Consider the following 12,699-nt stretch of genomic DNA (forward strand, 5'->3'; position numbering starts at 1 on the left):
AAACATCCATCGCAGGAGGGAAAGCGAGCCCAGTTACTCTGAATTGAAACGGCGAGTAAAGTACATCATGTCTGTGTAAATACACACACACTAATGTATGTTCATGTTCGCTCATCTAAAGCGGTTTGATCAACCTCAGACCGTCACATGGCAGGTTAGTCCATGAAAGAAGGAAGCCAGAACATTTTTAAATGTCTTAACATCCAATATGTCCCTCTCCAACCTACAAAAACTGCATCGAATTTATCCCCAGCTCCCCGGCCTACCTCGCCACAGGCATTAAATGTGAAAAAGAAGAGACTGAACAACCAACCAAGCGCCTAGAAGATCAAACTAGCACCAAAAAAAATAGAATGAGGCTTAAACTTGGATCGATAAACCCAAGCACGTATGCAAACAATGGCACATCCCTGGATGAAGCATCACTTACACTGACAACAACCACACATACGACTCACGATCACACCAAAACGGTGGATCGTTATCCTTAGAGAGAAAAAACACCGGCTAACCTGCTGCTGAAAAAAACTCAAAGGGCAGTGCAAACACGCCACCCCGCGAAAAACACTTGAGGGCAACTCTAAGATAGTAAGGAGAAAATCAAGACAGAGAAGGATTCCAGCAAGCAGAGAAAAGACTTTGCACACACTATGCATCAGCAGCACATCATTGCCTCAAAATCAACCAACACCGCTATATCCATGCGCGCACAAGGCACACTGTTTGTATTTATTTATTTATTTATTTATTAGTGATATTTATAAAGCGCGAACAATGGCCCATGGGCGTCTAGGTGCTGAGATATCTGCAGGTATATACTCCAAAGAGGGGAGGGTCTGAATTTACTTGTTAAACAGCCAAGTTTTTAGCGGTTTACGAAATGACCAGAGTGAAGGGCTTGTTTTCATTGAGTGAGGCAGAGTGTTCCATAGTTTTGGGGCTGATACCAGGAACCTTCTGTCTCCCCAAGAAACCGATTTGGTACGGGGGACCATTAGGTCATTTAGAGTGGAAGAACGTAACGATCTAGGGGTACAGTAAGGAATCAGATTTTGTGTGAGGAAAGCAGGTCCTTGGTTGTGCAGAGCCTTGTACACAATACAGAGGGTTTTGAACTTAATCCTATTTCTAATGGGTAACCAGTGTAGGTATCTGATGGTTTCTGTAGCAGATTGATATTTAGGAATTCTGCCCAGGAGCCTGGCTGCTGAATTCTGGATAACTTGCATTTTATTTAGGACCCTTGCTTGTGCATTTATGAACAAAGCGTTACAATAGTCAAAAGTGGACAATACCAGAGAAGTTACCAAGGTTTTACCGGCCGTTTCGGGGAGGAAGGGAAGGATTTTCTTTATGAGTCTTAGTTTATGAAAGGCGGAGGAAGTAATTTGATTGGCATGTGGGAGAAAATTGAGGCGGTCGTCGAAGATCACTCCCAAGTTCCTCACTTTACTGACAGGTTTAGGGGGGGGGGGTCCAAGGGACATGGGCCACCAAACAGAGGACCATTCTGGGGTCAGTTGTCCAAAGATGACCACTTCCGTCTTATCGGAATTACGTTTTAGGCAATTGGAGGCCATCCAGTCCCCAATTGCCAACATGCCCTCTTTGAAATAGAGGACAAGCCTAAACTCCCCTAAACACCGGCTACTTAAAAAGTGCTTGAGGTCGAAAGGACAGGGAAGCATCACATTTCACTCCAAGGTTTTTGGTGGGCACAGGGGGAGAGGGGTGGGGGAGGGCGAGAGTGGTCACCATTTGGCTGGCACAAAGGAGGTTTTTCCGAGCAGCTGGATCTCAATTTTTTCGGTGTTACATTTTAGGTTATTAAATTGCGTAGGTGATTACATTGCATCCACTGAATAACTTTGTAAAGACAATTTTTGAAATTGGTCTCAGAGCCCCAGGATGCTCTGAGCTGCGTATCATCCGTATAAGAGGTGGTCTCAATCCCAAAGGCTGAGATCAGAATGATTGGGGGGATGTATGTAAATATTACATAATAAAGGGGTAAGAGTCGAGCCCTGTGGGACCTTAGACGTCACACTACTTTCTGGGGATAAAAAAAGGACCCCACAAGACAAACTGTCTACGGTTTTCCATAAAGGATTTTATCCAGCCAGGACATTTTGAGAAATCCTGCAATCTTTGATGTTTGAGGTTGGAGCTGGATGTCATGAGAGATAGTATCAAAAGCAGCGGATAAGTCTAATAAAATCAACACTGCATTGTTTCCTGCATTCAAGGTTAATTTCAAAGTATCAGCAACTTCCAGTAATACAGACTCCGTGGAGTGCCCTGGGCAGAAGCCGGACTGCAGTGGATGAAGACTATTAGTGCCTTCTAAGAAAGTCATAGTTGATTGTTGAACAATTTTTCAAGGATTTTGCTCAGAAAGGGGAGAAGTGAGATGGGGCGAAGATTGGACAATATTGTGGGATCAGATAAAGTTTTTTGCAGAGGTTTGACCTCTGCCAATTTCCAATCAGGCAGAACCTCCACATTGTTTAATGAGGGGCTCAGAATTTTATTGAGTACAGGGTTGATGATGTCAATAACTGTGCATAATGGACAGAGGGCAAAGATCCTTAGAGGATCCTGATTTACACGACAATATGACCTGTCGAGCCGGAACCAGGGTAATTTCCTGGTTCCTACTTTTGAAGGCGGATTCACCACCGTATCATTGGACCGCAGTAGGTTGATTATAAAGCCCTATTGAATCGTGGATATTTTTTCATCAAAGAAACTAGAAATTTGATCACACAACCTTTGGGAGGGTGGAATATCCCTGTTCAATGCCTTTTGTCACAAGCAAGATTGTTGGTTTAATAAAAGTACCTCACATACTCCTGGCAACCTCATTTTCCAGCAAACCTAATTCTGGGTTCAGGATCACCATGGGCATTCTGATACCCGAATACCTTCTGGCACTCCTAAAGGTGACAGTTTAAGTCATGAAATGACCATGGACAATGCTATTGGCTACACCGATGGGTCCCGAAACTACTCAAATCTTCATGTACACAAAGCAATAGCCATCAAAAAGCCCGGGGAGAGTGCCCAATACACGCTGCCTCACTGTCTGGAGAGGGTCGCTTAACTCCGAGCAAAGACTCACTAGACTGGGGACCCAGTGGAGTGAGAAAGAAAAACACAAGGAAGGACCTTCTCTGTTTATGCTTCCAGGAACTGGAAACCATTTCTTCTCTCTATACAAATGTATCAACTGCGGCTCAGCAAACCTAGCTGGAGGGCTAGGAGATGAGACAAGTCTTGATTGTGTGCTTGCGCGGCCATGTCATTACATACACTGCTTACAATCCAGAACTTTTTACCAATAAATTACTACTTTCAATGCACGCAAAACAACACTACAAGACCCGTAAGCATGGGAGAGGTGTGGCGCCACAGCCAGGGCGACTGACGCTGGAATCTGGGGACCACGGTTCGATCAACGGCTCCTGCGGCAGGTTAGCCCAGCACCATGTGACTCTGGGCAATTGCTCGCTTAATCTTCCCGATGGCCCCCAGCGCCTAGAGACCCTAACGGGTGATTGTTCGCGCTTTACAAATGTCGGTTATTATTATCTGCCAAAAAAGTACTCAACTGAAAACAGTGTCAGTAGCGACCTGGAAGGAAGTGGGCATCCTATAGAAGGTGAACACTTACTGGGGATTTCACATATTTGATTCTCACATTTACTACTGCATTGCATTTACATTGCATCCTGTAATTTTATGCATAGTGATTCCGTGCTTCGCCCAGTCATTCAGTGAAGTGCCAATGCCAGGTTTGGAACCCAGGTCCCCAAATACCAAAGTTGGCAGCTCAGTCACTAAACCACATCTCCTTTCCTTCAATTATGTTAAATCTTTTCGAATTTTGTCACACACTGGTACTGAGAAAGTATAAATGATACAAGTTATGCATCCACCTACTATTAACTAATAATCAAGTGGCAATGCTTTTGCACCTACAGGACCCCAATGCCGCAGCTTACGGAACAACTGTCGACCGGCGTTCATGTCCACATATTAGTGACTTGAAAGCCTTTTAAGAACCGAGGCTCCCACTATGGTTGGAATACCCCGATTCATTTTATTTAACAATACTTCATGCTCCGAATAAACTGCATAAAGATGTAAGTTTGCTTGAACAGATTTTAAATATGTCACAGCATACATTTGAGGACTCTAATCTTATGACTGAGTTTTCTTCTGCTAATGAATGTATTACAGTTTTACTGAAATTCCAAAGTAGAATCAAATCTGTACCTCCCATGTATGTGTGTGTGTGTGTGTGTATATATATATATATATATATATATATATATATATATATATATATATATATATATATATATATATATATATATATACATATATATATATATATAATGCCACCCCAATGTGAGCAGGAGGATGTGATACTGTCCAAAACCATTCCTTGCTGTATTACACAAAAATAAGCGGACTATAAAATAAAAAAATAGAGTGTAAACCTCTATCATCTGCAAAAACAGATTCCTCTAATGTGAATTATATTTGGCAGCTTCCTCCAGACAGATGGAATCTTCAGGTAGTCTTCTTGGAAAGATTCACTGACAGATTACTGTCAGAGTCAGCGAGCAGTACTGGGGTATAGGAGCTTTGTTTGCCAACGATGTGACAATTAACATTTGAAACAATTAGTTGTGACATGTTAATGGTCTCCTTATAAAGAATAGTTCTTCCTCCTCCATTTTCCAAGCTCCGCTTTCTAACAGATTATACTACCGCGTTTGTGGATTACTGCGCCCGGAAAAGGCTGCGTAGAGTTGCGCAGCAAGGACTCATTAGGATACAAGAATAATGTAACACAATCAAGATCTTGCGTTTCTGCAGCATGTCTGCATGGATGATCTGATAATCTGGTGTACAATAGAGAACGTGACTGTGAAGTAATACTATTTCAGAGTGAGATTCTATTTTACATTGATTCATTAGTAATACACTATGGACCTCATTAGGCTATACATAATGACCTCATTGCCTGAAGTGGCCTCCTCAGAAGGGATGTCGATCTGGGCAACTGCAAGTATTCCAGTGTCTCCCAGCTCAGAATAATCAGATGTGCAAACTCCATACCTGATAGTGTACTTCGGAGCAGCAAGAGCTGGGGGAAGCTGCTGTGCCTGCCCCATCTTCTTGCATATAGCAGCAGCGGGGGAGCAGAAAAAGATACCACTAGATGAAGTTAAAGACCCTCTGCCCTCCCACCTCCCCCTTACCCCCCACACCCAATATAAAAAGCCTACTTGTACTTTGCGCCTTTATTTCCCCCCATTACAGGGGGAAACACACAGAATCAGACTCTGTACTCGCAGGTCCATGAGGTACTTCCCCATTCTGGGGGAAAAAACTCACTATCCATGTCATCTCATGGGAAGATACTGGTCAGATAGTTCAATCCAGTTCTAGTTTCTCGCCAGAGAGTTATAAATGCCAATGTGTGAAAATACCAATGTCGCACAAACAAATTGTCCATCCCAGTGGCGTAGCAAGGTCAGGTGTTACCCGGTGCGGAAAATTTCTTGCCACTCCCTGCTTGACAAAATGGCAAAAATATGTGTTTAAAACAAATATTTTTGCCATATTGTCACCCCCATCAGTGATGACACCCGGGGCGGCCCGCACTCATTGCACCCCCTTCCTACGCCACTGGTCCATCCCAATCTCCAAACTCCACAACCCAGCAAAGGCTTGGACAGCATCTTTAGAAACTTAACTCAGTCCACATCTCTAATCCACTGCAGTCCTATAAGATCAAGGAAAATGAGGCGACTATAGAATATCATCAAAAGCCACAATCTCTCCCACGACTTCAATTTGTGCTGTAGATTCCCCCATGTCCCTAAGTGATGGAGAAGTAGTTGGCTGATGGCAGAGAAGAATCTAGTGCTGTAATTGACAAGAGTCAGCCAGCAGCCCTGATCTGACTCAGTGTTTCGACTGCCTAAGACTGGACAAAAATCTCGCAACCATCAGGTCGAACTCTAACACAGATACAATCCTTTCTTTGTGACCGCAGCTAGCATGTCAAAAAATTGCTAGAAATCGCAGTTAACTATCACGTGTGGTTCTGAGAGTTTTACATCATTGAGATTTTAAATCATAATTTATATTGGATGAGGGAGGATTATCTGTGCCTAATTGGGTTAAAAGTGAGAGCCTGGAAATGGAAAAGGGGGCAAACTGAAATATGACAAATTTCAAATGACCGCAAGTCCAGCAAACAATTCTACTGTTGGCATAAAAAGTTTAAAATCAAGGCTAAAATTACTTCTACAAAAGAAACACATTTTTAATTTAAGATGTTCAGCAACTGCAACCCAGTCACCAACTGGAAGATGTGAGAGTATTTGTGCTGTCCCAACTGGAGAATGTGAACATCATCTCCAATGGGTTACCCAGAAAGGAAATGCAGAAACTTCAAAGGACTCAAAATCAAGTACAGAAAAAATAGATCCCACAAAAAAAAAACTAGAAATTGCTGCCATGGATTCATGTTAGAGGGTGTAATTCAAAATCGAAGGAGCACAAACAATGAATACTTAGAAGAACGGCTGACTATCTACAGTGGATTCCCTTCACTGGAGACTCGTATCCAATAAAAGTATTATTTGGTAAAGCATAATAAAGACAGAAGAAGAAATGAGGCAAAATTATCAGGGTGCAGTCTACACACTTTCAGACTTCCAGTTCCAAGACCCCAAACTCAACAGCCTTGCCAAGTCTTGATGTCTGCATGAAGATGGCTGTGTTTAGGAAGAAATTCACTCTCACTGGAATCCATCTATTCGGAGGACTCTGCCCTACCAACCGAAGCACCACCCACCCGTCACTTATCTGTTCATAACTAAGACTTTGCTGTATGGGGAATGTCCATAGATAATGTCCTAGAGTGTTCATCTCTGAAATTTCAATACCCTACATATGAAGTGGAAGCACGGAAACATGTGAGCATTTAATAACTCGCATAAACATATGGAAAAGTATTTACCATTGAAAAACTGTTGACTGGGATTATTGCCGCCTCATTTACTGTGGATGATGCACTGCCAGATGAATGACTAGATACTCCAATACAGGTGTATGAGCTACAAATAAATACCCTGTCCGCTTGCTAGAGTGGTAACTGCCAATGGTTTGGCATTCCAGTGCTTCAGACAAAAATAGTACAGGCTTTACAGTGGGGTACTCCTTGTCTCGCAACCTCTTGTGTTCCATCACACTCTTTCAACTCCAACTCGTTTTACCTTAATTTGTTATCTTTTGCCCTTTCCCTGTTTTCCGGCTTGACAGGGATGAGTGGCAGACACTGCCGCACAGCCATGAAGGCGACCCACAACCTGTAAAAAGATGGGATTGGCTCCAAGGCGCGCCTCCCTGGTGCAGCTCACCTTGTTTTCTTCTGCTCGAGATGTGGGTGACATTCCCCTTTGCTCCACCTCTCCACGTTTCTGTTTTTTTTTGTTAAGTTGTATGGGCATGGTTCCTATTAACTGTGTTATTATTTCTTTTTTCCAAACGGGGTGCTCCATATACAGGTGCTTGTTTAGCAGCCTGCTTTTATAATTTTGATTCAGCATCTGCACCTACTATTAGATGCGTTCCTGCGATGTGATGCTGACGGGTAAAGGACTAATGGGAAGTGTTCTACAGTCTATCACACACCAAAGGCAAATAGTTATTTCACCTCTAAAATTAATGCTTTCTTACTCTGAGCTCCTGTGAATGTTGATGCATAGGGTGCCATACTTTGTGCCCCGATTGGCTGTTTATAGCCAGTGCAGATTCTGGCACTATTATTCAGGCTAGACCGAAATAAATCGCTCTAACTAAAGAAAATTCAAGAGCAGCAGCCATTGAACAATACAGGTCTGCATGTTCTGAAGGATGCTGGACACTGGCTGCAGATCACACATTTCAGTGAGGAGTGTCTGTAATACACAGAAGTTAAATAACGTGGGTGCAGGGAAAGGCATGCGTGCCCTTCTAACACCTGCTGGGATGATTCTTCGCTGCCACAGAGCATTGTGGGTTGGTATTTGAACCTTTGCTGTGAATGTATCTAACCTTTATAAACGCACACCTTCTATATATAACTGTACTACAGCATGGAGTTCAACCAGTACTGCAGGCCACATATTTTCCTTCTTGCCCTGAACTGGGGAAACAAATTCATCCAAAAAAAGAACAATAATTGGAAATCTTTTCAAGAGAGCATTTAAAAGCGTGGCACAATCTTTCAATTAATCATTTATATGGGTTACGAAATGATCCATACTAATATAATAAAGAGAGAGCCCAAACATTTGAGGCGGGTAATCTCAGGAACCACAGCACCAATCACAACACCCAATACAGCGTTGGAAAGGGCAGTTGCAGCAGAAGGACATAGGCTATGCAGACGCCCACCATATACATTTAAAAGGTAAAAGAACCGTGCCAGCAAAGTAGTCCCTTGTGGGCGTGTCTGCGTTGTGCTGTGGGCGTGTGCTGGGGGCGTGACAAATGCTGGAGCCGTGTGGTACGTTCCACCCTTCATGCCAGGTCTCATATCGTGTGCTAATCCCACCCTGCTCCCTTTAAATACCCCTGCACCCCATAATCATAACCCACCCTTACTCCTTAAAATACCCCAATACCCTTAAACACTAACCCATCTTGACCCTATAAATATACCCTGTACCCCAAAACCCAAACCTTTCCCTAAACCCTAAAAATACCTCTGTACCCCAAACCCCCAAACTAGCCTTGAACCCTATAAATACCCCTGTACCTCAACACCCAAACCTACCCCTAAACCCAAATCTACCCCTGAACCCCAAAACCCAAACCTACCCCTGAACCCTAAAAATACCCCTGTACCCCAAAACCCAAACCTACTCATGAACCCTAAAAATACCCCTGTACCCCAAAACCCAAACCTAGCCATGAACCCTAAAACTACCCCTGTACCCCATAACCCAAAACTATATCTGAACCCTTAAAATACCCAAACACCCCAAAACATATACCTCAGTACCCCAAAACATATACCCCTATACCCATACTTACCTTATCCAAACATTTAAAAAAACATGCTTTTACCATTCATGCATTTACAACGAATTTCGTTGTAAATGTATGCGTGGTAAAAGCATATAAAATGTAATGCCATGCGTTATAATGGCATTGCGGAGTCATGGTACTTTTGTAATGAAAGTATGCGGAGTGATGGTATGCGGAAAGAAAGTTGCGGAATAATGGGTGTTTACCCTCCACGGTAAGTACATTGGTTGCACGGCGGCCCACATCTCCAGCAACATACTCATATTTTTTCACCACCCATTTGAAAAATTCACAGGTCTCTCTCATTGATGGCCAGCACCGACATACACTTTTAGACACACCTCCCGCCACATGTACTTCTGTAATGTAAATTGTGCTCATGCCATGTTGTCGAGTTTGCGCAATATAATATTGTAAGGAAAAATAAAGTAGGGAAACTCGAGTTCACACACTACTGAAAGCGCACTCTTAAGTGCATCAGCAGTGCACTGTGAATCGGAGCGTTTCACAGGCCTGTCACAGATAAGAAATGCTATCAAAACAAAATCCTACAAAACAATATACTACTGGCCGGCAGCAATTCATACCTGGACAACGTCGGGACGGGCTGCTAGTACTGAATAAAGAGGATGGGTTTTTTCCATAAAAGTATATATGAAACCATTGGGAATTTTCCTGGTCCCTCATTGGTCCATTCGTTGTCACATGCCAGTCAATGGTAATGCCCACAAAACACACCAATATTTCATTACAATATAGTAACAAGACAACAACACAGACACACAACTCAACTGTACAACCCAATGCAAACAGCACAAAAAATAGCGCGCCACAACATTATATATCACAAACTACCACAAAGTTCTGGCCGCAAAGTTGAATATGCCAACACCACAGCAGCACTGCGTAATAGCACAAAAAATAGTAAATAATACAACATGATAAAGACAACAGAACAGGAACATCACAAATAACTTAACGACACAAAAATATCAAAATACCTACAGTATACTCTAACACAACACAAAAAGAGAGCACAAAAGATGATTTCAACACATTAGAACAAAATAGCACTAGACCGCAAAACAAATCAACTTAAAAGGACAACAAAACAACAAACTATCCAACGTCCATCACCATGGATGAAGAGGACATTTACAATTTTATATTATAATCCATGTATTCCAGAACATAAGCATTTCCACAAGAAGAATGTACATTTTGGGGCTTCATGTGTGAAATGTGGTCTGCACTGACAGGAACACAATCTACATCTGCAGACCTATCGTGATGTCCTCCTCCTAGGGCCTCAGGTGACAAACACTGAACTCGCTCGGGGTCCTAAACACACAATATTTGCAGCAACTGCATTTCTTATATGGGTTTGATCCTATGTATTTAAAGGAGGACCAATAAGCCAGTTTACCAGACTGCACACAGTAAGATACATTTTTCACAAAACATAAAAATTTGAATTCCCATTTCAAACCTCTTTCTTCTGTGGAAGGAATAATATGTTGTACCTGTGTGTCATTCCAAGAAAATATCTGCAGATTTTGATTACTGATACCTTTTATTTGGTTGACAAAGGAAGAACAAAGATGGATTAGCACATGATGCACTATGAAACATTTGTACCTACCTGCCAGTCAAATGAAAGGTATAACTGAATACAGACCATTTTTTGGGAGGCAATGATGCTTCCCCTCAATTCTCGATACCTCACTGCTCGTATTTTGGAGATGGAACTTGGGAGTTTCTTCCATTTAGCACATTCATGCTTGAGGTTTGGACTCCTTTGCTTTGAATGGTAGCCTGGGGTGGCGGCAGCTGCTTGCCTCAGGAATCTGGTTGGCCTGCACTGCTCAAGTCCCAGAATAAAATGCTGGGCACTCCTGGACTGTTTCCAGTGTCCATCACTTCTTTTCACAAACACAACTCTTCTCCAGTAACCCAAAACACATCTTTTTTTTTTTAACATCAACTATGCAAGTAGAACATGATCTGCTCTAGTTTCTGGTCTTTAAACCGCGTTACATACACACACAATTGGTGGGATCTAAGAGGACTATTCTGTGGCGACGTGGCTACTTACAGATCATCCAGGCAGTCAGGAGGCTGTTTTAATCTGTTTCCACATGTGAGGTAGGTGTAGATTTCGCAGTTTTCGATGCCAGCGTAGGGTGTTTGCCCTAGCGTCACGATCTCCCACATGGTGATGCCAAACGCCCACTAAGAAAGGAAAACAGATCAGGACAATGTTAGTAAGGATCTCTGCCCTCCATATGAAGACTTGTGCTTCATATCAGATCTCAAAAGCTGCCTTCCGAATAAGTATTTCTATTTCAAATGACTTATACTCTTCTTGTAGTGTGCGGCTTCCATAGGAAGCCATCAGCATGGATATCCGCTCTGTACTTTAAGTTCAGAGTGGGGACCTTACCAGTAGGCGAACTGACTTCTAGATGGAAATCCTCTTATCTCTCACCCTTTTCTGCACTCTGCCCCAATCGAATTGAGTCTGTAGCCCACATTCTCTTCGAATGTCCCGATTATCAGGCACCGAGGAGGCGTTGGCTTAGACCTCTATGCAGACGGCTAGGAACACGCCAGCATACTGTTGCACTTCGTATTTTAATGTCTGACACATCATCCTTGATTGTTTGTGTTGTGTCTAAATTTTTAAAGTGGTTTTGGTTGATTCGACTAAGAAGGCTTTCATTGGCAATTTAATTCTTGTTTTATCAAACCTTATTTTAACATTTGTAATACACTGTGTTTGCTGTAAATATTGCCCTTTTTAGGATTATATATTTGTATTGTGACTGTAAATATTGTGCCTTTTTAAATAATATGTAAAGCTTTTATGATATTTTTACATATCGAAATAAAGCCTATCAATCAATCGAATATCAGATTTGAAAACCAGTTACTCTCTTCTTGACTTCTTGACATCATAACACTGATAAAAACTGCAGTTTTTTCTGTGTTGGGATTAGGCATGGGAGATATTTTAATTATGCTGGCGAAATTCAGTTATTTTGTGAATTAGAAGAATATCTGAAGTTACACGAAATTCTTAAAATTATACAACTTCACATAATGTCTGCTCACAAGAGACTCATTCCCCCAGAAAACGTGTTTTTTTAATTGCATGCCCAGCAGCAGCAATTTACTGCCTGACTTCTCCTCTTTCCAAATGCACCTTCAAGAGTTTACGTTAAAATTGTTTAAACTTACAGTTCCAAGAATGGCCTCTGCCATTTTGGAATGGTAATGAAAAATATATACAAAATAACAGCTGTTTCATAATATATGCAAACATACATGTCATCACACTTTTTTTTTTCTTTCTCTTCTTTTTTCCTGTTGAGGGACAGTCTCGCCAGAAAATATGTTCTCTAGAGATGCTGAACAGAATTGGCAAAAATGCTTTAAGGATGCTCTTAGAAATACGTAGCATAACTTTTTTAGTACAGTACTATTGGAAATTTTACTTATTCTTGGAGCCATTAAGCAGTTCCACCTGCCTTGACAGGCCAGCACTGGTCTTTGTAGGGATGGGCGGACCTCGCTGAGTTACATAAAAATCGCAAAATC

General features: G+C 42.0%; 1 protein-coding gene across 1 annotated transcript in view; it reads right to left on the minus strand.

Annotated features, from left to right (window-relative positions):
• Positions 1-12,699, minus strand: part of TYRO3 (TYRO3 protein tyrosine kinase) — a 456,471-nt gene that overhangs the window by 14,284 nt on the left and 429,488 nt on the right. The window contains exon 18 of the mRNA XM_086937235.1: positions 11,195-11,331. Coding sequence (XP_086793361.1) covers positions 11,195-11,331 — 137 coding nt within the window. The remainder of the gene's footprint in view (positions 1-11,194; positions 11,332-12,699) is intronic.

The sequence above is a fragment of the Lissotriton vulgaris genome, chromosome 9, assembly GCF_964263255.1.
Source record: "Lissotriton vulgaris chromosome 9, aLisVul1.2, whole genome shotgun sequence".
Taxonomy (NCBI): Eukaryota; Metazoa; Chordata; class Amphibia; order Caudata; family Salamandridae; genus Lissotriton; species Lissotriton vulgaris.